The sequence below is a fragment of the Nicotiana sylvestris genome, chromosome 12, assembly GCF_000393655.2.
Source record: "Nicotiana sylvestris chromosome 12, ASM39365v2, whole genome shotgun sequence".
NCBI classification, from domain to species: Eukaryota; Viridiplantae; Streptophyta; class Magnoliopsida; order Solanales; family Solanaceae; genus Nicotiana; species Nicotiana sylvestris.
This window is the reverse complement of record NC_091068.1, coordinates 158,820,499-158,848,464: the sequence shown is the minus strand read 5'-3', so window position 1 is coordinate 158,848,464 and position 27,966 is coordinate 158,820,499. Positions and strand designations below refer to the sequence as shown.

Sequence of the window (27,966 nt, the reverse complement as noted above, 5' to 3'; positions counted from 1 at the left end):
GTGCAATGCGGACGCACTGGCAACTTCAGAGACTGTTCAATTTTTTCCTCATGTTTTGCACTGCATCAACACGATCCCTGCAACATCTCACAACCAATTAGTCCAAAATCAAACCTAAACTACAAAGAAAATCAAAGAAAACAAGAAGAAAAAGACATGGGTTGCCTCCCAATTAGCGCTTGATTTAACGTCGCGGCACGACGCATGTTACCGTCACATCACTTTAGAAGAAGAAGTGTCACCACATGGCTGTCATCAAATTTTTCAAGATAATGCTTGACCCGGTGCCCATTAACTCTGAAACTTCATCATTTTTGTTCCTTAGATCAAGAGCACCAAATGGGGTCACGAACACAACTTCAAATGGCCCACTCTACTTTGACTTGAGCTTACCCGGAAACAAACGTAACCGGGAATTGAATAAGAGAACCATATCTCCAACCTTGAACTCTTTACCCCGAGCATATTTGTTGTGAAGGCACTTCATTTTGTCTTTATACAAGGATGAACTTGAGTAGGCATGGAATCTAAACTTATCGAGCTCATTGAATTGTTCAACACGAAGATTTGCAGCAACATCCCATTCCAAATTCAACTTCCTCAAAGCCCACATGGCCTAGTGCTCTAACTCAACCGGAAGATGATAAGCTTTTCCAAACACCAACCGATATGGAGACATCCCAATTGGAGTTTTGTAAGACGTCCGATAAGCCCATAGAGCGTCATCCTACTTTTTCGACCAATCGGTCCTATTAGCATTGACAGATTTGACAAGATGCTCTTAATTTCTATGTTGGAGACTTCCACTTGACCACTAGCTTGAGGATAATATGGGGTAGAAACCTTATGATTGACATCGTACTTGGAAAGCAACATGTCGAAAGCCTTGTTGTAAAAGTGAGAACCCCCATCACTGATAATCGCATGAGGAATGCTAAACCTTATGAAGATGCTCTTTTTAAGAAATGCCACAACACTCCAGGCTTCATTGTTAGACAAAGCCACGACTTCAACCCATTTTGAGACAAAATCAACCGCCACGAGAATGTAAGTATTCCCACAAGAGCTAACAAATGGACCCATGAAATCGATGCCCCAAACATCAAAGATATCCACTTCTAGAATCGTATTGAAAGGCATCTCATCCCTTTCTGAAATTCTGCCCGCTCTTTGGCAATCGTCACACCTCTTCACAAACTCGCCTGCATCTTTAAACAAGGTGGGCCAATAGAATCCACAACTAAGAACTTTCGAGGCGGTCTTCACCCCACCATGATAGCCACCATAGGGTGAAGAATGGCAAGCCTCCAAGATAGTCAATTGTTCTTCCTCCGGGACACATCTACGAATCACACCATCCGTGCAAATCTTGAACAAGTATGGCTCATCCCAATAAAAATCCAAGCTATCCCGCTTGAGCTTCTTCCTTTGGTTAGAAGAGAGCTCATACGGGATTATTCCAGTCACAAGGTAATTAGCAACATCGGCAAACTTATGACATATCATTCATTGACACCGCCAGGAGTTGTTCGTCAGGAAATGAATCATTTATCTCAAGGCCATCACAAGGCCTCCCCTCCTCCTCCAAACGGGACAAGTAGTCCGCCACTTGATTCTCACTACCTTTCTGGTCCACAAATTCTAGATCAAACTCTTGGAGTAGTAGCACCCATCTCATACAATCTTGCCTTGGAGTCTTTCTTTGTCATCAAGTACCTAAGGGCGGCATGATTGGTGTGCACTATAACTTTGGCCCCCATAAGATAAGGTCGAAACTTTTCCATAGCAAACACAATAGCCAACAACTCTTTCTCGGTGATTGTATAGTTCCTTTGAACCTTATTCATGGTCTTGCTTGCGTAGTACACCGGATGAAACATCTTGTTGATCTTTTGGCCCAAAACAGCCCCAACCGCAACGTCACTAGCATCGCACATGAGCTCGAAAGGCAAGCTCCAATTTGGTGCGGTAATGATGGGGGTAGAAGTTAACTTTGAGCTTGAGAAGCTCAAATGCTTGCATACAACTCTCATCGAACAAAAACTTTGCATCTTTTTCTAGCAACTTGGACAAAGGGTGTACCACTTTGGAAAAATCTTTTATGAACCTCCGGTAAAAAACCCATGTGCCCAAGAAAACTCCTCACCCCTTTGACAGAAATAGGGGGAGGAAGCCTTGAAATCACCTCTATCTTGGCTTTGTCAACCTCAATTCCTCGCTTCCAGATTTTGTGACCCAACACTATACCCTCTTCAACCATGAAATGACATTTTTCCCAATTGAGTACGAGGTTTGTGTCTTCACACCGGGCCAATACTCTATCCAAATTTTTCAGACACTCATCAAAAGAATCCCCAACCACGCTGAAATTATCCATGAAAACCTCCAAGGTATCTTCCACCATGTCGGTTAAAATAGCCATCATGCAACGTTGGAAGGTCGTCGGAGCATTACACAATCCGAACGGCATTCGAGAGAAAGCGAATGTGCCATAAGGACATGTAAAAGTTGTCTTCTCTTGGTCCTCCAGGGCAATTAAAATTTGATTGTACCCCAAGTAACCATCCAAAAAGCAATAGAAAGCACGCCCGTCAAGACGATCTAGCATTTGGTCAAGGAATGGCAATAGGAAATGATCTTTTTGGGTGACCTTGTTTAGCTTCCGGTAATCCATACATACTCTCCACCCGTTGACCGTGCGAGTAGGAATGAGTTCAGTGTTGTCATTGGTTACCACAGTCATACCACCCTTCTTCGGCACACATTGCACCGGAGAAGTCCAAGAACTGTCAGAAATAGGATAAACCACACCGACGTCTAACCACTTGATAACCTCTTTCTTCACCACTTCTTGCATCGCCTCATTTAATCTTCTTTGATTCTCCAAGGAAGGATTTGCATCCTCCTCCAAGATGATTTTGTGCATGCAAAATGCGGGGCTTATTCCCCGAATGTCAGCTAGAGTCCATCCAATTGCCCTTTTTCGCTTTTGAAGCACCGCCAAAGTGGCATCAACCTGCATGTTAGTAAGGTAAGAAGAAAGAATAACTGGTAAAGTAGAATTTGAACCCAAGAATTCATACCTGAGGTGTAGAGGAAGTGGCTTCAACTCCAACACCGGTGGCTCCTCAATTAATGGCTTTGTTGGTGGAGTTTTCCGATTTTCAAAATCCAAAGATAATTTCCTCAGCTCATAAGAATAAGAGATCATCCCATGTAGGGCATTCGCACACTCCACTCTACTAGCATCATCATTGACATCCATGTTCAAGAGCACTACTTCAAGAGGATCTTCCACGTTGATCATAGCACTGGTATCATCCACAATTACTGCTGTGACAAGGTCTACAAATGAGCACACCTCGGTGCTATTGGGTTGCTTCATAGATTTGCAAACGTTGAAAACGACATTTTCATCTCCCACTCGGAAAGTGAGCTCACCCGCTTCAACATCAACCAATGTCTTCCCAGTTGCAACGAAAGGTCTGCCCAAGATAATAGGAACCTCATAGTCCACCTCACAATCCAAAATCACAAAGTCGGCAGGCAATATGAATTTGTCCACCCGGACCAATACATCATCAATAATGCCCAAAGGTCGCTTCATCGATCGATCCGTCATTTGAAGTCTCATTGAAGTTGGCCTAGGTTGCCCGATACCCAAAGTTTTGAAAACCGAGTAGGGCATCAAATTGATACTAGCTCCCAAGTCACAAAGAGCTTTGGCAAAATCCACACTCTCAATGGTACAAGGAATGGTGAAAGCATAAAGATCTTCAAGCTTCAGGGCCATTGAATGCACTATAGCACTAACTTGGTGAGTCATCTTTATAGTTTCACAATCCATAGAACGCTTCTTTGTAACCAAGTCTTTCGTGAATTTTGCATAACCCGGCATTTGTTCAAGTGCCTACACCAGAGGCACATTAATAGATAAGCTCTTCACCATGTCAATGAACTTTTTAAACTGATTATCATTCTTCTGCTTTGCGAGCCTTTGAGGATAAGGTGGAGGTGGCCTTGGTAGAGGAGTCTTGGCTTTTGGCACAACCGGCTCCGGCATGTCAATTATGTGTTCCCTAGACGGGTTCATATCATTTGGGGTTTCCACCTCAACTTCTTCAATATCAATCCTCACTTCATTGTTCACATTTTCATCAACCACATCTTCAACTACCAAAGGGATTTCGTCCTCTTGCAACTCAACGTCATCATCCACGACTTGCTTTTGCTTAGAGACATCCACATCACCGCCTCTCCACTTCTTGTTGTAACCGCCATCACATGATTGTTATTTCCACCCTTCGGGTTCACTACCGTATCACTTGGTAGAGCACCCCTTCGGGCGAGTATTCAATGACTGAGAGATTTGGCCTAATTGCACCTCCAAATTTCGGATAGAGGTGTTGTGAGAAGCCAACTGTGCATCGGAATCCGCATTCCTCTTCATCATCTGCTCGAACATCATTTCAATTTTGCTCATATCATTACCAGAAGAACTAGGACCTTGAGAAGGGAAAGGGGGTGGATTGTTCGGTTGTTGGTACATTGGGGGCCTTTGAAAGCCTTGCCCCCGGTTGCCTTGGTTTCCATTGTTGTTCCACCCGCCTTGATTGTTGTAGTTGCCCCAATTGTTGTTATTTCCATTCCAATTGCCTTGGTTGTTGTTTTGATTACCCCAATTGTTGTTTCGGTTGTTGTTGTTCCAATTACCACCACTTTGTTGTTGATTGCCCCAATTTCCTTGGGTCGCCACTGTTGGTTTGAAGAGTTGCCTCTGTTGCCTTGATAGTTGTTGACAAATTGTACCTCTTCACTTTGGTCATCATAACAATCATTTTGACACCCATCATATTCATCAACAAATTGCTCAGAATTTCCTTGATTTGGTTGCCTACTTTGCCTTCTCTTGTTGACAAGCATACTAACACCCTCCATGACATTCACTTGGCGAGGATTTTGAACTTGTTGCAACTGTGCCTTAGCCAATTGATTCATCGTATTGGTAAGCTCAGCTATCGCTTACCCATGATCATGTAATTCCTTGCGCAAATGGATAACCGTAGGGTCACCTTGAGGAACATTTGCTCTTCTCTGCCATGCTGAAAAAGTGTCCACCATTTCATCAAGTACATCACATGCCTCCTCATAAGAAAGTTTCATAAAATTGCCCCCGGCCAATTGGTTAACAATGCATTGATTTATAGTATTTATGCCCCGGTAGAAGGTTTGTTGGATCATGGCCTCGATCATATCATTATTTGGGCACTCCTTCACCATTGTTCTATACCGCTCCCAAATCTCATGCAAAGGTTCCTTTGGCTCTTGCTTGAAGGCTAATATTTCATCTCGAAGTGCCTCTATATGACTAGGAGAGAAGAATTTGGCGATAAACTTATCCGCCAACTCATCCCAAGTAGTGATGGAATGATTGGAGTAACTAGAGCCAATCCAATGCCTTTCCCCGAAGTGAGAATGGGAAAAGTCTCAATCTCAACGCATCCTCGGACACATTCGTCTGTTTGCTCCCCCAGCATGTATCTACGAACCCCTTGAGATGTTTGTAGGCATTTTGATTTGCAGTGCCCGTGAAGTACCCACGCTGCTCAAGTAAGGTCAATATCACATTGGTTATCTGAAAGTTGTCCGCCCGGATTCGGGGTGGGACAATAGCACTTGCGTAGACCTGGTTCGGTAATACTCTGGGAGCCACTCTTGGAGGAACCAGAGAAGGGTCTGGAATATTGTCATTTGGATTAGCATTGGCATTCCGACCTCTTCGTTGACCTTGAGGTGCAAGAGGCACCTCATCTTGCTCAAGATCATCTACCTCATCCCCCGCAATCACGTTTCCAAGAGGATCACTAGCGTTGTTTAAAGCCATGTTGGTACCTGAGTAATGACACAAACAAGTAAGTAACAAAGAAGGAAAGAAGAACAATACACAAAACTAACTAAATAGATAGCCAAAATCGTTAGCTCCCCGACAACGGCGCCAAAAAGTGATTGCAGCCAACTCCACACTACTAAAAAGTAGGAAGAGAGGGTCGCAATAACTTTTACCCGATATGAGGGTCGGGATCGATTTCCATAGGAAGCTAGGAATGGATTCGAGTATCTATCTAGACTAGAGTTGTGTAATTGTTCCAAATGTCACTTCCATACATTTTTGGGTTTTTGATTATAAACTACTATTATCAAACTATTAATTGAAACTAGATTATGCTACGAGATAATTGCTAAGTTGTATCTAATGGGAAGAAGGGCACTAGGGTCGTGACATTACCAAGGTGGCTAATTGACGATGTTACTAAGGTTCGATTGACATAATAGGGGCTTATGCTATAACCGTTGCACAATTTTACCCACTCTCACACCTCTCGGCAGAGAGAGTGATTTTGCCCAATTGACTCTCTCGAGACCAAATGGGTAGGCAAATTAGCTCAATCAACTAGGGTTCAAGTTGAGTAATTACTCTCTCGAGGTTTATCCCTTTAATTGGGACTATTAATTCTCTTAAGTCCATCCCAATTCCTTGTTGGGTCAATTTTGGAGACTTAGGCTCTCTTTCTTAAGAAGAGCCCAGTCAACTTAGCACAAACCAGTGTTTGCAACCACCAATTCATAGATTAAATCATAAAATTGACCCAAATAACAAACACACATAGTCAATCTAACAATAGATGACAATACCCATCAATTACCCATACTAAGGTTGAGCCACAACCCTAGCTAATGGGTTTAGCTACTCATGCTTGAAGGAGAAAATAGAGAAATAGATGAAGAACAATGCATATTAATTAAATGCTAAATTAAAATACAAGAATCTATCATTAATTTGAAGCTAAGATGCCAAAAATGGCTACAGATGATGTTCCCACGAGCGCAGCTCAGTTCTAGACATATCAGATAACCTAAAAATGGTAAAATGTTCTATTTATACTAGGTTGAAAAAACTAGACAAAAATACCCCTGCGGGTTCAGCGCGGGCCTCACAAAATGGACCGCGGCCGCGCTAGGCTCTTGGACTTCAATTCAGGGCTCTCTGAACTTGGGCTCCGCGGACCGCGAAGAATGGACCGCGAACGCGGAGGCATCTGGCGCGGTCCGCACAATCATGACCGCAGACCACTTGGCTTGAACTTTGGCATTTTCCATCTCTCTGAATCTATCTTCCGCGGACCGCACAAAAAGGTAGTGCGACCGCGGAACCTTCACCGCGCAATGCGTACTGCGGCTGCGTTGCCTGAAGCCTGGTTTTGCCTTCTCTCTGAATCACCTAGTGCGACCGCATTCGACTTTGTGCGGTCCGTACTTGGCTTGTTTGCCCTCAGTTTACTTTGTCTTTGATACTTGAGCAAGTTTCACTCCTTTTGAGCCATTCTTGACATTTCGTCACTTTGTCGATCTAACCTACAATCAAGCACAACTTATGAGCCTTTAGGGAGTATTTTGTAACAATTTATAATCAAAGCATAGGCAAGAAGGAGCATGAAACTCGTTAAAATCCCTACTTATCACCAGCTCCTGCCCTTGTACGTCTAGCTCCTAAGCCAGATGCACCGGTCAGGAGATGAGAGATGTTATTCAACTATTAACCCGATTAGTAGCCGCGCAGGCTCGGCGCAGGAAATAGTTATTGGTCATGCAGATAGGTCCGTCAATGCGAGGGTTCGTGACTTCATTAATTTAGATCCTCCGGTATTCACTGGGGCAGATCCAAATGAGGACCCTCAAGTATTTATTGATAGAATGTAGAGGACATTAAGGGTAATGAAAGCCACTACAACTGAGTCAGTTGAGCTAGCCTCCTATAGACTCCGCGATGTTGCTATTACTTGGTGTGAGTCTTGGGAATTGTCCAGAGGTGAGGATGCCCCTCCATCAGTATGGCAGGAGTTTACAGAAGCTTTTCTTCGTCATTATCTACCATCAGAGCTTAGACGGGCCAGAGTTGATAGGTTCTTGACCCTTCGGCAAGGTAACATGAGTGTTCGGGAGTATAGTCTTTAGTTTGATTCATTGGCTAGGTATGCTCCCACTATTGTGTCTAAGATGGAGGATCGGGTTCACCGGTTCGTGATGGGATTAGAGCCGCACTTGCTTAATGATTGTACGTCGATCTCACTTCCGTCGGACATTGAGAGGAGCGTAAGCAGAAATAGAGAGTCAATCGTGAGCATGATAGGGCCCAGAATAAGAGAGCAAGGTCTTCGGGTTCTTCAGGTGATTTTTGAGGTGGTCAGAGACAACAGTACCCAAGATATCCAGCCCAGCCATCGGCTAGCGCACCCCCTCAGTTTGACAGTAAGAGATTTGATCGTTCCACATATTCAGGGTCTGGTCAGAATTTCAGGGCCTCAGGTTCTCAGTATAGGGGTGAGTCAAGTCAGATGAGGCCGCCCTTGCCATGATGTGCTCAATGTGGTAAGCAACATACAGGGCAGTGCCGTATGGGATTGGGTGTTTGTTATACTTGTGGTTATCGGGCAATGTTGTGAGGGATTGTCCGACGAGAGGTGATGCAAGCATGTCTCAGCCAGTGGGATATGTAGTTGGTTCGTCATCATTAGTACGCCCCCGGGGAAAGGTCCACAAGTACCAATGAGTCGTGGTAGAGGTAGAGGTAGAGCATCTACCTCAAGCAGTCCTCAGAACCACATTTATACGTTGGCAGGACGACAGGACCAGGAGTCATCGCTTGATGTTGTTACAGGTATATTATCAGTCTCCTCATATGATGTATATGCACTGATTGACCCAGGTTCCACCTTATCATACGTTAATCCGTTGATTGCTAGTAAGTTTGGAATAAAACCTGAATTGGTAAACCTTTTGAGATGTCCACCTATTGGGGATTCAGTAATTGCTAAGAGAGTATATATGGGTTGTATAATAGTAGTTCATAGTCGATCTACCATAGCGGATCTAATCGAGTTAGATATGGTAGAATTTGATGTTATAATAGGTATGGATTGGTTGGTTTCTTGTCATGCCAACATTGATTGTAGATCAAAGATAGTCCGATTTCAATTTCTAGGGGAGCCTGTTTTGGAGTGGAAAGGTAATACAGCGTCGCCGAGAGGAAGATTTATTTCCTATCTCAAGGCAAGGAAGATGAATAGAAAGGGCTATATTTATCACTTAATTTGGGTTCAGGATGTGGAAGTAGAGTCACCAACCATTTAGTCCATCCCTGCGGTTAGTGATTTTCCCAATGTTTTTCTCGATGAGCTTCCAGGTCTTCCACCAGAGCGAGAAATTGAGTTTGCTATTGGCCTACTACCAGGTACTCATCCAATATCCATTCTACCCAATAGAATGGCCCCCGCAGAACTGAAAGAGTTAAAGGAACAACTAAAGAACTTGCTTGAAAAAGGCTTTATCAAGCCTGGTACATCACCGCGGGGGGCACCTGTGTTATTTGTAAGGAAGAAAGATGGTTCCTTACAAATGTGTATTGATTATAGACAGTTGGATAAGGTGACGATCAAGAATAAGTACTCACTCCAGAGGATTGACAATTTATTTGATCAGTTGCAAGGTGCCAAGTTTTTTTCAAAAATAGACTTGAGGTCCGGGTACCATCAGGTAAGGGTTAAGGAGGAAGATATTCCGAAGACAACATTCAGGACCAAATATGGGCACTTTAAGTTTCGTGTTATGTCGTTCGGCTTGACCAATGCTCCAACAGTATTCATGGATTTGATGAACCGTGTGTTCAGGCCCTTTTTAGATCATTTTCGTACTATGCTCAGAGTTCTATAAAAAGGAAAGTTGTATGCAAATTCTCTAAATGTGAATTTTGGTTGAACTCTGTAGTTTTCCTTTGGCATATCATTTCGAGTGAAGGTATTTGGGTTGATACACAAAAGATTGAGGAAGTAAAGAATTGGCCTAGACCCACGACACTGGTGGAGGTTTGTAGCTTTCTCAGTTTGGCAGGTTATTACAAGTGATTTGTGGAGGGATTTTCTTCCCTTTCAGCATCTTTAACAAAGTTAACTCAGAAGGGAGCAAAGTTTCAATGGACTAATGCTTGCGAACAAAGTTTCCAGGCATTGAAGGACAGATTAACCTTAGCATTGGTTCTAGCGCTCCAGAAGGGACCGATGGTTATGTTATCTATTGAGACGCTTTAGGCGTTGGATGGGTTGTGTGCTGATGCATCATGGTAAGGTTGTAGCTTATGCTTCTAGACAACTAAGAAAACACGAGAAGAACTACCCGACACACGATTTAGAGTTAGTCGCGGTGATTCATGCACTGAAAATGTGGAGGCACTACTTGTATGGTATTCATGTTGACATCTATACAGATCATAGAGCCTCCAGTATATCTTCAGGCAAAAGGAATTGAATTTACATCAAAGAAGATGGTTGGAGCTACATAAAGACTATGATGTTGATATTTTATACCATCCAAGGAAAGAGAACGTGGTAACCGATGCCCTCAGTCGTAGACTGATGGGTAGCCTGTCATATTTACAGCCAGAGAAGAGGGGAATAGCCCATGAGATTCATCAGCTAGCTAGTCTTGGAAATCAGTTACTAGACTCAAGTGATATTGGAATTACTATTCAGGATACATCAACATCCTCGTTAGTAACTGAAGTGAAGGAACGCCAGTACGAGGATCCTGTGTTAGCTCATTATAGGGATACCACCTCTCAGAAAGAGAAGACACCGTTTGAGATTACAGAAGATAGAGTCCTCGGATATCGAGGACGATTATGTGTACCTAATGTTGCAGGGCTACGTCGGCAGGTTATGGGGGAAACTCACTACCTCGTTATTCTATCCATCCAGGAGCGCCAAAGATGTATCATGATATCAGGGAAGTATATTGGTGGGATGGAATGAAAAAGGATATAGCGGAGTTTGTTGCTCAGTGTCCTAATTGTTAGCAAGTTAAGATTGAGCATCAGAAACCCGGTGGATTATTGCAGGCTATGGAGATTCCGACTTGGAAATGGGAAGTAATCAATATGGATTTCATCGTAGACTTACCTCGTACCCAGCATAAGTTCGATTCGATATGGGTGATTGGTGATAGGCTTATAAAGTCAGCCCATTTTCTGCCAGTTAGAACTACATATTCCTTAGAGGACTACACAAGGCTTTATATTAAGGAGATAGTACGACTGCATGGTGTCCCTGTATCTATTATCTCGGAGAGAGAAGCTCAATTTATAGCTAACTTCTGGAGGTCTTTCCAAAAAGTATTGGGGACTCAGGTAAGTCTTCCAAAAAGTTCGGTAAGTTTTTGATATATTTAAAAAATATGACTCATTTCGAAATGGCTTTTCCTCTTCTTTTTAAAAAAAATTCGACAGAGTTGCGTGTTATTTTGAACACCAATTTTTTTTTATAAACGGATGATTTCCTCCCTCACCTCAATTTTGGTTTTTCTTGATTTTCCTTCCCTATCCTAGAAACCGGTCAACATGCAAACCGAAGCAAATAATTGTTCAAGTAGCACATAAAAATGCATTACGATGGTCTTTTGATTTTTGGGTACACCTGTCCTAGACGGACACGACCCTTGTGTTGAATACCTAAAGTTAAATGCACGTGATGCAAACAAGCATTCCTACTAGGGATCCAGCATGATGCTATGTTATTCTAGGGTTAAAACCTGGTTGTATTGTTCTAGACCTGACTTACCCGAACGGACAACTGGAGACGAGGGAGGGCAACGTACCGATAACCAAAAGGTCATCCGGCTTTGTAACTGATCTGATTCTCGTTCTAAATTAGGGTGTGACTCTAACTAAAAAGAAGTCACGCCAGCGTGCACTTCCTAGAAGATTTAGAAGACTCAGAGAGAAGAAGGGTTTCGTAACAACTTATATACAGTTCAAACAATATCAAAGTGGTAAAAAGCGGCATTTAGCACATTAGACTCAAACATGTAAAAATCAGATAATAAATAAAGCCAAGTATAACAGTTATTCTAAGCTTGTTTACCATGAAAATGGTAAAAACAATTAAATTTGTTGACGAAACTATAAAAATACGTGATCTATTTTTATGCTAGTTGTTTAAGCAGTTGATGCTATATGTGTGAAGATAAAAGATGGACTGCAAACTAAAATGGAATTATAATCGAACCGAGGGGTTAGCTATTCTAGCCCCGGACTAACCGATGAGGGGCCTCGAGGTCGATGCCTGGGCTCGGGCTCGAGCTTTGGGGGATAATCGGGAAGGGGCTAACAGTTTGGATATAATTAAAGGAGGCTCTTTATGGACAATGACGAGCAATAAGTGAAGAACAAGTATGAAGGCAATAAATACGAGCAATAATATCGAGGGAATGAGTTAGAGAGAAAAGAAAGAGTTCTTGTATATTTCGCGTAGAATAGTTGGAGCAACAGTCGGCCTACAAAATGGCAAGGATCCCCTTTATATGGGAGGGGAATCCCAACATAGTACAAAATGCATTAATTGTAAAGGCATAGAGATGGGACGACTAGACGTGACACCAGGCTATGCCAGTACTATTTACTCGCCTCGGGAACTCCCCATCCTTGGCATCGTTGTTGGGTTGAGCGTAAATGGATGCCGAGGGAGAGAACTCGACCGCAACCTCGCAGCCTCGAGATCTCGTGATGACTTCCCGAAACACCTTAATGACGAGGAATTGGACCCCCAATTTTACCGTATATAGATAGTCTCCGCATTTCCTGGAATGAAGTAATAGGAAACAATTTTGAGTCGTCGTTCCGAGAGCATCATTGCCGTGACGTCAACCTATAAGAGCATTAAATGCTATGTCCCAAAAAACCCCGCGAGGGTTGCCATCAAATGCAATTATCGAGGAACCCACGAACTGCTATTGGCTCGTCCTTTCCGCTGCCCAAGCGGTTCCTATAAATACATCGATTGTTTGATAATACTCATCTTCGTAGCATCTTCAAATTCATGAGTCCATACCCTTCTTCTTTTAAACTCTTCCATCTTGCTTTCTGGAGGAAATTTTAGCATTGCTATGGCCAGGACTTCAAGAATGGTTCCTTGACGAAATGAAGTTGCATCTTCATCTCGATCGTCCAAGGAGAAAGCCAAAGTGTTACTCACCTTGGAACAGTGCACTCCCTCCAAGTTTGACATGTCAAAAGATTTTACCGTCGATGCCACTTCATCCACACCGGGCCGATGTGAACATATGTCCCGATACATTAATGTCGTGACCAACATCGAAACAGTGAAGACAAACTGCCGATGGGGCGAGGCAGTGAAGGCTAAAATTCCCGGCCCTGATGAAAATATAACGGACCATAAGGTTGGCTTCCTTCATGTGTATACCTACCCGTTAACCTTGGGTCCTGCTGATCCCCCTGAATCTTCCTCTCCGGAAATAGATCCGGTTATCCTTGATTTTTGTGACAAATATCGAATCACGCTTGGTCAGATCTATCCATCTATCTGGAGGATAGTATTGATGCTCCGTCATTTCACCAAAGGGGTTGGGGGCAAGGTTTTTACCCTCAACCATTTGATTAGGCTGTACAGTGCTCGATTTTATCGAGGTTTGATCAGGCTCCATAATCGATCCAAAAAATCATTTTTCTCGAGCATCGACGAGGGAAGGATCGAGGATAGATGAGCAGGTTCGTTCGGGTAAGGACCTCGGACATCATTCTGTCTCGGAGGATGCCTTTCCCGGAGAGGTGGAACACACAGCGTAAGTGACTCTCTCTTAACCATGTTTTGTAATTTTCTTCATTTTTCCCCGGAATGATGATCTCTTTGTCATTCCATGCAGCCGTTGCTTGGTACCCTGAGGCAGTTTCGGACTTGCTAGGGTGGATCAGACGGTTGGACGCCGCATTCCCGTATCATGTTCGGTCTTGGACCGACTTGGCCAAGGAGCGATGGGTGGCCAAGAATCATGGTAGAGCTTATTTGCTGTCTATGTCTTAGATTTGCGTTTCTCCCTACGTCCCTTGTGATGACAAATTATGGTTATCGTGTTTGTGCAGGACTTGGCGAGAATATGGAGGTGAGGCCGCTCCTGGTGGCGGGACAGAGGCTTCAGAGCCGGCAAGGGAAAGAAGAAAGAAGGCAAGGCGACTATCAACCTTTCTACAACAAAGATATCCAGGTCACTCGAGCATCAAGCCGCTGCTAGGACCTCTGCTTCAACTTCAAGGGCAAACCCCGGCGCCGAGGATGAGGATGACGATGAATGCCAGTTGGCCTGGAAGACGAGGCCAAGTGTGGGAGCCTTGCAAGTGCCTCGATCGGAGGCTGCTGAGTCTGGAATGGCCGACTCAGGTTGGTCCTGTAGACCGGAGACCCTTGAGAGGGGTGTTAACGTGGTCTCAGATCGCACGACCGGGTTTGGAGCAGTTTCCGTTTTGGGGACCACTGCCATCGATCCTGAAGGGTCGGGGCCCAGAGCTTTTCAGGAGCAAGGGTTGCCTTTTGGGGAAATCGGCGACATGAATGATTTCATCTCGTGCTTTCAGGTCTCATCAAGGGAATTGAGGGACGCTCAAGAAGCGAACGCCGTTAAAGCAGGGATTCCTCTCCAAGGGGGAGGCTCCCTTGCAAACATCTTTGACGGTGTTAACGATAGTGTCGGTCTTGACGTTTATGGCGCTGTCAAGGCAGCGGAGATATTCATGCGGCATGTGATAGCTATATTTCGTATATTTCTTTTAGTCTTGGGCGTCATTCTTCATCTTTCTAACTTTTCCGCCATGTCGCAGTGCAAGGATGTATATGATCATGCCCTCGTTCGGCTCCACGAGGAGTTTTCTTACCGCGAAGGGGGGTGTAAAAAGCTTACCTCGATGTTGTGGGATTCGGAGGCTCACTTTGCCCGAGGAGAGAAAGAATTGGGAGAGCTCCGAGTTGCTTTGGAGAGAGCACTCCGGGAAAAGGCTGATCTCACAGCGCAGGTAGCTCACCCTGTTTGTACTCGACCTTTGCTCCCACATTTTGACACAAATTAGCTTACCTTTCTTTTGCAGGTTGAGTAAAATGGTTCACATATTAGTCGACTGAACGTGGAGATCCTCGGGCTGAGGAAGCAAAGTGAGGTAGCTATTGAGGAGTTGGCATCATCCCATGATCTTCTCAAGAATGCTCGCAAGGAGGTTGTTGCCTTGATCGCGGCCAAGTCCGAGTTTGAAAGAAATGCTACCACTATCTGGATGATGCAGCCATGGCGCATAAAATACACCGTGACGTATTGATAACAGCCGAACAGAAGCTAGCTCGGACTATTAATCATGCTAAGGCGGAGGCGAGGAGAGAAACCCTAGAGGAGATTGGAGCCTGGGGCATCGACCTGTCAGTTGATCTCGAGGAAGCCCGCGAATTGGAGAGAGAACTGGCGCTTTTAATTGTCCCAGATGAGGGCGAATATAGTGGTGATGAAGAGTAGTCCCCAAGTCGTTTTGCGTCCTTTCTTTTTCCTTTTGTATGCAGTCCCCGGGGGGTGGATTTTGTAAAGATGTCTCTTGTGGATACATTTTTTTGGCAATGTGAAAAGAGGGACTTTTCTTCATTCCGTTTTTATTTTGTTCCTTTGCTTTCGCGGATTTAAACTTTCGACCTTTGATGTTAACCTTTCGAAATCCGCTCTTGGAGTGACTGGGACCCTCAAATCGGGCCATGCCCCAGAGTTAAACTGACAACTTCTAATGGGTCAGTGCTGGCTATATCGAGGAGCCTCCGAGGCCTCGCTGTTTCTTGAATTCCGCGAGATAGCAACATTTGCTCAATCTGGTAAAGGGGGCCCCGGGGCAATTCTGTTAGTACATTTCCCTATGAGAGGGTGATGTTCACGCGGCCAGAATTAATTGGCCTTTTGGGTAGGCGGGCAGCTGCTGCTTTGCCCCTATATATTCATTCACTTGCCTTTCCAATAGTGATTCTGCTACCTTGAGAGACTATCTCTTCCATAGAGCCTGGCGTTTTATGTTAGTTCTTCCGTTGCTTCAACTCAAAAATTTTTGATCAGATCCACATCTTTCTCCTCTTATTCTACCGTAGCCATGACTGTTATGTCGACGTCTGACCACCAGGGAGATGAGCATTCTTCCTATGCTCCGCATTCGGTTGGTGATAGTGACACACCGCTGGTGCCCGGTGAGCGAGCATCGGGGTGTCTTGCCTTGAGAAGAGCCATCACGTTGGGGAGGCCTCCCAATGTACCGGGTCACCGGGAGCACGTGTCGAGAATCATCTCATCAGTGGGAGAGGAAAACCTCGAAATTATCAAGAAAGATTGTGGATGGGGAGAAGGTGCAGTATTACAAGTGTCTTCTCCCGATGAGAGCATCATGACATACGCTGAGGGGTTTTTGAGCGTATACACGCATAATTTTGCATCGGGTCCCCTCGACCGGGTCGTGCTTGATTTCTGTCGGGGATACCTAGTTACCTTGGCGCAGGCTCACCCCTTCCTTTGGAAAATAGTGCAGGTGATGAGATATTTCGCCGATAAGGCCGGGATAGAGTTTACCCTCAGCCATCTCATGAGGTTATATCGGCCATTGTGCTACCGAGGTTTAATCTCTTTGTAGCGTTGATCCACCCGAGCTCCTATCATCTGTAGCGAAGAGGACGAGGACCGTGGATGGATGAATTAGTTCGTCCGGATTCAAATGACCGATGTCATCCCTGGAGAATTTTTGCCAATTGCTGAGAAATGGAACTTCACACGTAAGTGTCTCACCTGAACTATCATCGTTTTGATCAGAGGCAGGCTCCGTAATGATATCTTTTTGTTCTATGTTTGTAGCAACTCATTGGTCGTCGAACGAGGACCCCAATTTGGCTGAGTGGTCTCATAAGCTGGCAGCTTGCTCGATTTATGATAGGCGCCGGTGGTGAGATATATCCAAAGGGAGATGGGAGGCGGAGCATCGTGGTAGCTGTCCGGTGTTTTGTTTCCTGAAAATGGCGCTTTTCGTGTTGGCTTATTAACTCAACTGCCACAGGTATCGGAGATTTTTCCGAAATGAGGTCGTGTCCTCCGGGGGAGGAGGAGAGATTGCTGGCCTCGGGATCGAGGATCGACGACAAATGAAAAAATGCTCTGGTGTACGAAGGAGCTTGCAGTGGGGCAACTCCTTCTTAGTGGTTAAGAAGAAGCGATTCGGTCGATCGGCAACCTTCTGAAGGTAGTAAGCCATCGGGCATTGGCTCGACCATTGGCGAAGCTCGCCGGCTCGGCATTATGGTAAGTTTTTGACCGCTGTAAGATTATTCCGGTCACGTGCCTTTCTTTTTTTATTTAGTTTTCTTTCATAGGCCTTCGATAGGCTCAAATCCGAGCTGCTTCGCTGTGAGGCCCCATTGCGGGAGGCCTTGGGAAGGGAAAAATCCCTTAAGCTTCTTTGTGCGAAAAAGGAAAACGAGTTGGTTTCCCTGCGGCGCGAGGTGGTCCGGAGCCGGAGCCATGAAATCTGCCTAGAAAAATAGGTACCCTGCTTTCCATGCTGGCTTGCACTCCCCTTTTCATCTCGGCGGCTTGATGTTTTGATATTTCAGTTGGAGAACAAGGCGGAAGAGCTGGGACAGCTCTGGGGCGGGATTGGTCGAGCCAAACGCGAATTCAACGAGCTACAGGCATATGTAAGTACTCATTTTGCGGCCAAAGAGAGTGCTCTAGCCATAGTTTCTGCTCTTGAGGTGCAAATCCAGACCGTTCATGCGAATGATTCTGCACGGGCGAATATGATCGCAAAGCTTTCATCTGAGCTTTCGAAGGCGAAGGCCGAGTTGGTGAATGTACGGGTCGAGGTTGTGGTGAACAACACCAGGGCGGGACAGAAAGTGGCAGCCTATTTGAAGAGTGTTGCCGTTGCTAAAGCTGAACTGAAGAGAGCCCTTGATCGTACAAGCAGCAGCAAGGAGTATGCGATGTGCAAATCTCGGAGGGAAGTTCTCGAGGAGATTCACGCCAGGGGCTTTAATCTCTCGGAAAAGATCGAGCAAGCCCAATGGGAGGAGTATGATGCCAAGTTCCTTTTGTCTGATGCTGAAGATGGCGAGGAAGGGGCGACCGGCCTTAGTCATAGAAGGGGGTCATTTACTTGCTGCCTTGTTCTTGTGTATATAGCTTTCACAGTATGTTGTAAACAGAGCTTGTATTTTATCTCCTGTATGTATAAGGGGGAACCACGCAATTTGTGTATTCTGTGTTTTTGTTTGTCAAGATTTCAACCAGGTCGATTCGACCTTTGAGCTAGTAGAAATCTTTAAATCTGTGGTACGACCTTGAGGCTTGTTAGGCCGGCAACAATGGCCCTTACCATTTGCCCTTGGGCATATGCATTTTAACTATTTTGGGTTCAGTCTCCGAGTCGGGTTTCGACTCGAGCTCAATCGACCCTCAAGTTTTGTATTTGTGCAGGCTGGCGACAATGGCTCTTATGCCTTGGGTCAAAGCGATCTTCTATATGTGTGGCCCTAAGGCTCATTAAGCTGGCGACAATGGCTCTTACACTTTGCCCTTAGGCATGTATAGTTAACTATTTTGGGTCCGGTCTCCGAATCGGGTTACGACTCGAGCTCATTTTGACCCTCAATCTTTCAAATTTTAAGCTGACGACAGTGGCTCTTACGCTTTTGGTCGTTGCGACCCTTTAGTTAGGCTGGCGACAATGGCTCTTACGCTTTGCCCTTAGGCATATGTAGGCTTTGATTTCCTCCCGTTAAGGACTTTTTGAAATGATTTTGCATAACCCGTCGTCGGTTCGGGAAGAACCTCGATTTCAAGTCATTTGTGGCGATGTTCGAGCACCTCGAAAGGTTTGGCTCGTAGGCTGAGTAGCTCGAAGCCTTGTGATTTGGAGCTGACATGGTCGAAGCTCTTTTGCTTGTCGAGGGTAGCTTGTTTAACTGGTTATTTTCAAAGTAGATTCGAAGTAATGGCCTATGATTTTGTAGTAACGGTCGAGCGTCTCCGAGTCGCGTTAATTCGGCTGATATAGTCGTATGACCATAGTTATTTATGTTTGGCTAGAGCCATTTTTGATCCTGAGTGTAGTAGTTTAGGCATTTACATCGAGGGTATGCCCTTTCGGGAGTCTTATAAATGCGACATATAGCCCAAACTTCGGGATTGAGTTTATGCCTGTAGTAAGGTCTTACAAAATTTTCATGCCTTTTGAGGTCTTACAGTTTTGTTGATACTTGGTACAAGTATGATTCATGTCTTGGTTGAGGTCATACAGTTTTGTTGATACTTGGTACAAGTATGATTCATGTCTTGCTTGAGGTCTTATAGTTTTTTCATGTTGTTGAGGTCTTACAGGTTTTTCCATGCCGTTAAGGTCTTACAGGTGTAATTCTTGGTACTCGGTACGAGTTTTTTGAAACTGAGTCATCTCGCTTGGGGTCTTACGGCCTTGGGTTTTTTAACGAATGGCGATGGGTGACAGTCTCCGAGTCATCGAGTTTGCTTTGGCTTGGGAGCCGTTACTCGTGAGCTTGGAATTGCCTCATTGAGGGCTTACGATCTTGGAGATTCCGACCCTGGGTTCATATGCTTTCTAAGTTTGCGATGCCAGTCTCCGAGTGTTCGGTACATTTTTTCCTTTTAGAGATGTTTCGTGATTTCCGTGCTGCCTCGTTGAGGGCTTATGAGTATGGAGTTTTGACCCTGGGGTCATGCGGGTGCCGAGTTATTGACGCTAGTCTCCAAGTATTTCGGGGCGTTCTCGGTGGAGGGATCCTTGCTGTGAAAATGCTAAATTTTCTTTAGAGTATGAGATGCTTCGGCGAAAGATATTCTTTGATTGTTTGGCATAAGTACATGTTGTTTCGTTGTCGTGAGTCCGGCTTATGCGAACATGGTTCATGTGACCGTTTGGCCCGGTACATCATTTCCTATTGGAACCTTGTTTGTCGTTCCCTGATTCTTTCGAGTGGATGACCTCTCAAGGGGGGTGCCCTCCAGTGTTCGGGGTTGATTGCAAAAGAAGCCCCGCACGCTTGTTGGGTCCTCCTTAGGTAGCGCGTGGACGTTGCCTCGTTAAAAACCTTGCCGGTAGAAGCCCATTTTGGGATAAAAACTCGGTCGAAAGAAAAGAGTACAACGGACGCTTCGGAACCTCGAGGTCTTCGAGCTAGATCGGCATTTTGACTGCTTTTGTCGATGTCCTGCGCAAAAGTTCTCGTAAAGTAAAAAATAGAAAAAAGGGGGGATGATTATACCTTAGTGGCGATGGCGCTCTTGAGTTTCGGCGTTTATTTGGCGGACGCGATGTGGTCCTTTATTTGAATACAGCCGAGGGTGTGTCTTAAAAGATCGTGTGGATGACGTGTTGGGATTCGTCTACTTTGTACTTTTTAGTCATTTCTCTTTCTCATGACTGGTTCTTAGCTTGGTCGCTGAGGAATTCCCGAAGGTGTCCATTATCGAGCAGCCGGGCCACTTCCTCCCGGAGTTGCCGGAAATCATCGGTTCTGTGTCCGTGCGAGTTGTGAAACTCGCATATCAAGTTATAGTTCCTTTGTGAATGATTCGACTGTATAGGCCTGGGCTATTTGGCGTCCCTGATTTTGCTGATGGCAAAAACGATGTCTGATACATCGACGTTGAAGTTGTATTCTGATAGGCGAGGTGCCCCCATTGGCCCTGTGTCCCCATCGAATCCGCCTCTGTTGATTAATCCCCGAGGGTTCTATCCTTGGTTCACCAATCGATCGTTGCGAGGCGGATTGCGTCTCGGGGCATTCCTCCTATCTTCGGGGTACGGTTGATACCTCTCTTTGTTTGGTTTCGACTCCTTCGCCAAGAGTCTACTCGGATATACTGATCCCGAGGGGGCTCCCGGCTAGTCATCCTCGACCCTGATCTTTGACTGGTACCGGTTGTGGACGTCCGACCAGGTTACGGCGGGATACTCGATCAGATTCTCTTTCAGCTGCCTTGAAGCCACTGAGCTTCATTCATTCAGGCCTTGAGTGAAGACCTGCACCGCCCAATCGTCGGAGATTGGGGGTAGTTCCATTCGTTCCGTTTGGAAGCGAGATACGAATTCTCGCAGCATTTCGTTCTCCCTCTGCTTAATCTTAAATACGTCGGACTTCCTTGTTGCTACTTTGATGGCACCATCGTGTGCTTTTATGAAGGAGTCTGCTAGCATGGCAAACGAATCTATGGAGTTGGGAGCTAGGTTGTGATACCACATCATGGCCCCCTTCGAGAGCGTTTCTCCGAACTTCTTCAGTAAGACAGACTCGATCTCGTCGTCTTTTATGTCGTTGCCCTTTACTGCGCACGTATAGGTAGTGACATGTTCGTTGGGATCTGAGGTCCCGTTGTACTTTGGGAGTTTCGGCATTTTGAACTTCTTTGGAATAGGTTTCGGGGATGCTTCTTCGGGGAGCGTCCTTTGTATGAACTTCTTTGAATCCACACCCTTCAGGACCGGGGGTGCGCCCGGTATCTGGTCGACCCTGGAGTTGTAGGTCTCGACCTTCTTATTGTTGGCTGCTATCATTTCTCTCCTAATTTGATCCTTTTGGTGAGGTATTCGAGCATTTTCACGATGGCAGGGTCAGCTATCGATCCATTATTGCTCGATCCCTCAGGTATCTATTCGGCTGGGGGAGCAGTCCCTGGTGCTACCGTGCTGGGAGTCTTAGCGTAGCTTTGCATCTAAGCAATAGCCAACTGTTGTGCCTGCAACATTTCAAAAATAACATGAAGGCTAACTTCCCATTCTTCCCGAGCTGGGGTTTTTGGGGCTTCCTGTTGGTCGCTATGTTGTATGCTCCTATCGGTGTGTGAGGTTTCGTCGACCTGCTGTGCGTCTTGCGAACCCGCGTCCGCTGGAATCGGTCAAGGCACGTTATCGGGGTTCTGAATGGTGAGCCAATAATTGGAACAGCCACACCGTTTTCTCCGTAGTTTTCAAGGTTGTCGTTCTCAACTCTATTCACTGAGCCAGACATTTTGACCTGAAATCAAAGATCTTGGACAAGAAAAGTGTGAAAGATAACTTGTGTTAGAAAATAATCACTATTATTTTTAGCCCCACGGTGGGCGCCAAACTATTTACCGTGAAAATGCTAATAACAATTAAATTTGTTGATGGGACTCTATAAATACATGATCTATTTTTACGGTAGTTGTTTAAGCAGTTGATGCTAGATGTGTGAAGATAAAAGATGGATTGGGAGCTAAAATGGAATTATAATCGAACTGGGGGGTCAGCTATTCTGGCCCCGGACTGACCGATGAGGGGCCTCGAGGTCGATGCCTGGGCTCGGGCTATGGGGGATAATCGAGAAGGGGCTAACAGTTAGGATATAATTAAAGGAGGCTCTTTATGGCCAATGATGAGCAATAAGTGAAGAACAAGTATGAAAGCAATAAATATGAGCAATAAATATGAGCAATAATATCGAGGGAATGAGTTAGATAGAAAAGAAAGAGTTCTTGTATATTTCGTGTAGAATAGTTGGAACGCAAGGATCCCCTTTATATAGGAGGAAAATCCCAATATAGTACAAAATGCATTTTGTAAAGGCATGGAGATGGGACGACTAGACGTGACATCAGACTCTGCCAGTGCTATCTGCTTGCCTCGGGAACTCCCCATCCTTGGCATCGTCATTGGGTCGAGCGTAAATGGACATCGAGGGAGAGAACTCGACTGCAACCTCGTAGCCTCGGGATCTCGAGATGACTTCCCGAAATGCCTTAATGACGAGGAATTGGACCCTCTGATTTCACCATATACATATAATCCCCACGTTTCTTAGAGAGAAGTGACAAGAAACGATTTTGACATCCCATTCTGCGGGCTTCCCGTAATGATGTCGTACTGATGACGCAAGCTTCTATGATTATCGAAACGTTTCGTCGTCTCACTTTTCCAGGACCATTCAATGCATTGCTGGTTTCTCATTCTTCAGAACCATAATTCCGCCATCGATTCAGCTCCCATGGACGCATTGAATGCGCCTGTCGTTACGTTTTTTGAGGGCAATAATAACATCGTCGATTACGTTACCCCTCTTTCTATAAATGGGGGTCTCCTGGGATCACCCTTTTACCCAAGTATTTTTCCATACCCATCCATTCCTTCTTTCTCGCTATCTTTATTCTTTGTCATTCACCATGTTAGGGGCACATGGCCTTAAGATTTTATGGCGATATCGGGCATGCAACGACCTATCTTTCGGACCTTCTCTGGTCGAGCGATATTACGTTGTTTTCATGTAGTTGTTGTTGTTGTTGTTATTGTCATCTATGTTGGCTCGGGACGATGAAGCATAGGACCGCTTCCCTCCGGCCTGAGGAAATATTTGGATTATACACCGCTGCTCAAGAAGGGGCTCGGATTATACACCGCTGCTCAAGAGGGGGCTCGGATTATACACCGTTGCTCACCCTCCTCCCCCGGCTTGGCGCATTATACCCTTTTTTGATTCCTTGTGGTGTGGCGACAATGTCCACTAAATGTCGCCTCCTATGCCGGGGCAACGTCTCAAGAAGTGGCTTTACAACAATAGCCTGGCAAAATTCATACTAGCCATCTATACTAGGCATGGAGATGGGACGACTAGACGTGACACCAGGCTCTGCCAGTGCTATCTGCTCGCCTCAGGAACTCCACATCCTTGGCATCGTCGTTGGGTCGAGCGTAAATAGACATCGAGGGAGAGAACTCAATCATAACCTCGCAGCCTCGAGATCTCGAGATGACTTCCCGAAACACCTTAATGACGAGGAATTGGTCCCTCCGATTTCACCGTATACAAAGCTCGAATTCTTGAACCCTTAACTAAAATTTCTGGGTTATGATCCCCAGCAGAGTGTCAGAGCTGTCATACCTCCTTTTTACACCCGAAAAGGGGATATAAGGGAGTTTTTCTAATTAAAGTGACATAAATCGAAATAGGATTATTTTATTTAATTTCAGAGTCGCCACTTAGAATAATTTATGGTGTCCCAAGTCACCTATTTATTTTAAAAATCCCAAATCGAGGAAAATCGACTTTATTTAAAAGTCTGCGAAACCAAAAAAACTCGGTAAGGAATTATGTTAACCCGGGAGAAGGTGTTAGGCATTCCCGAGTTCCGTGGTTCGAGCACGGTCGCTTAACTATTAATAATTGGCCTAATTATCTGATTTACTACATGTTTTAAACCTATTGTGCATTTTTAACTTTATAACCGCTTTTATTTATTTAAAATCGCTTTTTAGGATTTATGGAATTTATTTCTTGAACAAGTTACGATTGCCGTACACTTGCCGTTTTGGAACACATTGCTAACCACGCTACATGAAATGCACATGCGATTTGCGACATGTTTGTTTTATTATTATAATTCAAAGTTGTTATGATCGGGTCACCCGAATTGGGGATTATGTACCATGACTATGACACAGGAACCGTACTCATAGTCACGATAGTTAATTAATCGCACCTAAAGCAAGCTACGATGTTAATGATTTTTCTAAACTAATTTGAGATTATTGTGAGGCCATTAATTATGGAATAGATTTGTGGAGAACAACTATCCATCCAGGAGCGATAAAGATGTATCATGATATTAGGGAAGTATATTGGTGGGACGGAATGAAAAAGGATATAGTGGAGTTTGTTGCTTAGTGTCCTAACTGTTAGCAAGTTAAGATTGAGCATCAGAAAACCGGTGGATTATTGCAGGCTATGGAGATTCCGACTTGGAAATGGGAAATAATCAATATGGATTTCATCGTAGGCTTACCTCGTACCCAGCATAAGTTCGATTCGATATGGGTGATTGTTGATAGGCTTACAAAATCAGCCCATTTACTGCCCGTTAGAACTACATATTCCTAAGAGGACTACGCAAGGCTTTATATTAAGGAGATAGTACGATTGCATGGTGTCCCTGTATCTATTATCTCGAATAGAGAAGCCCAATTTATAGCTAACTTCTAGAGGTCCTTTCAAAAAGTATTGGGGACTCAGGTAAGTCTTCCAAAAAGTTCGGTAAGTTATTGACATAATTGAAAAATATGACTCATTTCATAATGGCTTTTCCTCTTCTTTTTAAAAAACATTTCGGCAGAGCTTCAAGATATTTTGAACACCAGGTTTTTTCATAAACGGATGATTTCCCCTTTCACCTCAATTTTGGTTTTTCTTGATTTTCCTTTCCTATCCTAGAAACTTGTCAACATGCAAACCGAAGCAAATAATTGTTCAAGTAGCACGTAAAAATGCATCAGGATGGTCTTTTGATTTTTGGGTACACCTATCCTAGACGGACCCAACCCTTGTGTTGAGTTCCCAAAGTCAAATGCACGTGATGCAAACAAGCGTTCCTACTAAGGATCCGGCATGAGGCTATGTTATTCTAGGGTTAAAACCTGGGTGTATTGTTCTAGACCTGGCTTACCCGAGAGGACAACTCGAGCGGGAGGGGGAGGGGGGAACGTACCAGTAACCAAAAGGCCATCCGGCTTTGTAACTGATCTGATCCTCGTTCTAAATTAGGGTGTGACTTTAACGGAAAAAAAGTCACGCCAGCGCGCACTTCCCAGAAGATTTAGAAGACTCAGAGAGAAGAAGGGTTTGGTAACAATTTATATACAGTTTAAACAACATCAAAGCGGTAAAAAGTGACATTTAGCACATTAGGCTCAAACATGTAAAAATCAGATAATAAATAAAGCCAAGTATAACAGTTATTCTAAGCTCAAATTCTTGAACCCTGAACTAAAAGTTCTAGGTTATGATCCCCAGCAGAGTCGTCAGAGTTGTCACACCTCCCTTTTACACCCGAAAGGGGGATATAAAGGAGTTTTTCCAATTAAAGTGACATAAATCGAAATGGGATTATTTAATTTAATTTTAGAGTCGCCACTTGGAATAATTTATGGTGTCCCAAGTCACCAATTTATTTTAAAAATCCCAAATCGAGGAAAATAGACTTTATTTAAAAGTCTGCGAAACCAGAAAAACTAGGTATGAAATTCTGTTAACCCGGAAGAAGGTGTTAGGCATTCCCGGGTTCCGTGGTTCGAGTACGATCGATTAACTATTAATAATTGGCCTAATTATCTGATTTACTACATGTTTTAAACTTATTGTGCATTTTTAACTTTATAACCGCTTTTATTTATTTAAAATCACTTTTTAGGATTTATGGAATTTATTTCTTGAACAAGTTACGATTGTCATACACTTGCCGTTTTGGAATACATTGCTAACCACGCTACATGAAATGCACCTGCGATTTGCGACATATTTATTTTATTATTATTAGTCAAAGTTGTTATGATCGGGTCACCCAAATTGGGGATTATGTATCATGACTATGTCACGGGAACCGTACCCATAGTCACGATAGTTAATTAATCGCGCATAAAGCAAGCTACGATGTTCATGATTTTTCTAAACTAATTTGACATTATTGTGAGGCCATTAATTATGGAATAGATTTGTGGAGAACAACTTTAGCACAAGAAATTAACCAATTTGTACAATAGATATACTAATTGAGACGTTTCTAATGCCGAATTATCTGAACAAGGCAGAAATAAAAAGGGAAATACCAGGTCTATATATACAGAAACATAAATTGTCGCTGTTTTATTATTTATAACTAAGCAACCATGATAAATTATACCATTACAACTTTCCACCGCCATCATGCAGAATTTAACAAATAAGTGGAGATACTTAAGAATGAATTTATAAAATTATAGGACCATGACAATTGAGATATGAATCCAAACAAGAGAAAAACTGATGTATAATTTCCATGCAAAAAACAAAACTAAAAGCAACGAAAATCAGTATCTAAGTGAAGTTGTCAAACTATGCCACTTAATTTTTCAAACTTCAGTGGTCTTTTCTCACATAGAACTGCTAATGAAACAGCACACAACAATAACATCCCTAAAATATAACTTTGCTCACATGGGGACAAAGTTACATAAACCCCAATTAATAAAACTAAAAGCATCGTCCAAATAACAAAAATTTACATATTGACTTCTATGAGCTTTTATGAATATGTGTGCATCCATCTAGCCATATCTGATCATACACTCTCCCCTTTTCGAACTATTTCTCCTTATTCCTTTTCTGGGAGATAAGAAGCAATTGGAGAGGGATAGAATTGAAGGGAAAAGTCTTGACAAACTCTAGTTATTTCTGCTCAAAATTAAATAAAAATCGAACCAACACAAACAAACCTCAAGTATTTGATGCTCCTTTTTAAAAAAAAAAAAAAAAACTAAGTCCATTTGTTGGAATAATACACTACATAATAGGAGCAGATCAACTCAACTTTACTGTACTAACATGAGAGTTCCAAAATTATGCCAGATTTCATAGAGAATAGGAGTTGCCATTTCATAACCCATCAAACTAACATTTAACAGAACATGAGCACAAATCAAGGCCAACTATCAATTCGGAGGTGAAAGCAACATATTTTTATTCATGGAAATCCAAATACCAAATCTAAAATGATAAGACCAAATACCTTGACAACAATGAATTGAGCTTAAGATTGCTGAATAAAGGCAGAAAAGGCAGCTACAAGTCAAATTCCCAGCTCATAAGCAGAACAACACTTCTTACAGCTCCAATCCACTCGAAATTTCGGAAAATTGAAGTAAAAGAGCAGAAGTTCGAATAGCTTTCAAAGGCCCAAAGATATGCAACAGTCGAATGAATTCAAAACCAGCTTTAATTTAATTTTTTTTTTTTGCCTTATGGATTTTGTCTCTGTTTTGGGAGTTTAGGATCGTTTCGGATCTGAAATTCAGAATTTGAGTATGTTTTCTTTACCCTTTTCGTGTGTGTGATGTGCAATGATGGAGGGTGAGAAGTCAGTGAGATCGAAAGAGAAGAAGAAGAAAGGTCGCTGCTCAATCGAAGAAGTGAGGGGTCTGGTTTGTTTCTGGGTGGAAAACGACGCTCTATCCTTTTGGAAGAGGAGGGTCCTATGATATATCTCTAGGTCTAAGCCCTCTTTTTT

General features: G+C 43.8%; 1 protein-coding gene across 1 annotated transcript; it reads right to left on the bottom strand.

The window, feature by feature from the left end:
- Nucleotides 1-53: 53 nt before the first annotated feature.
- Nucleotides 54-27,966, bottom strand: LOC138884258 (uncharacterized). The gene is made up of 2 exons (XM_070165332.1): nucleotides 27,469-27,966; nucleotides 54-5,892 (listed from the first exon to the last, which is right to left on the bottom strand). The coding sequence occupies exon 2, from the start codon at nucleotides 3,896-3,898 to the stop codon at nucleotides 2,030-2,032; it is 1,869 nt and encodes a 622-aa protein (XP_070021433.1). The 5' UTR covers nucleotides 3,899-5,892; nucleotides 27,469-27,966; the 3' UTR covers nucleotides 54-2,029.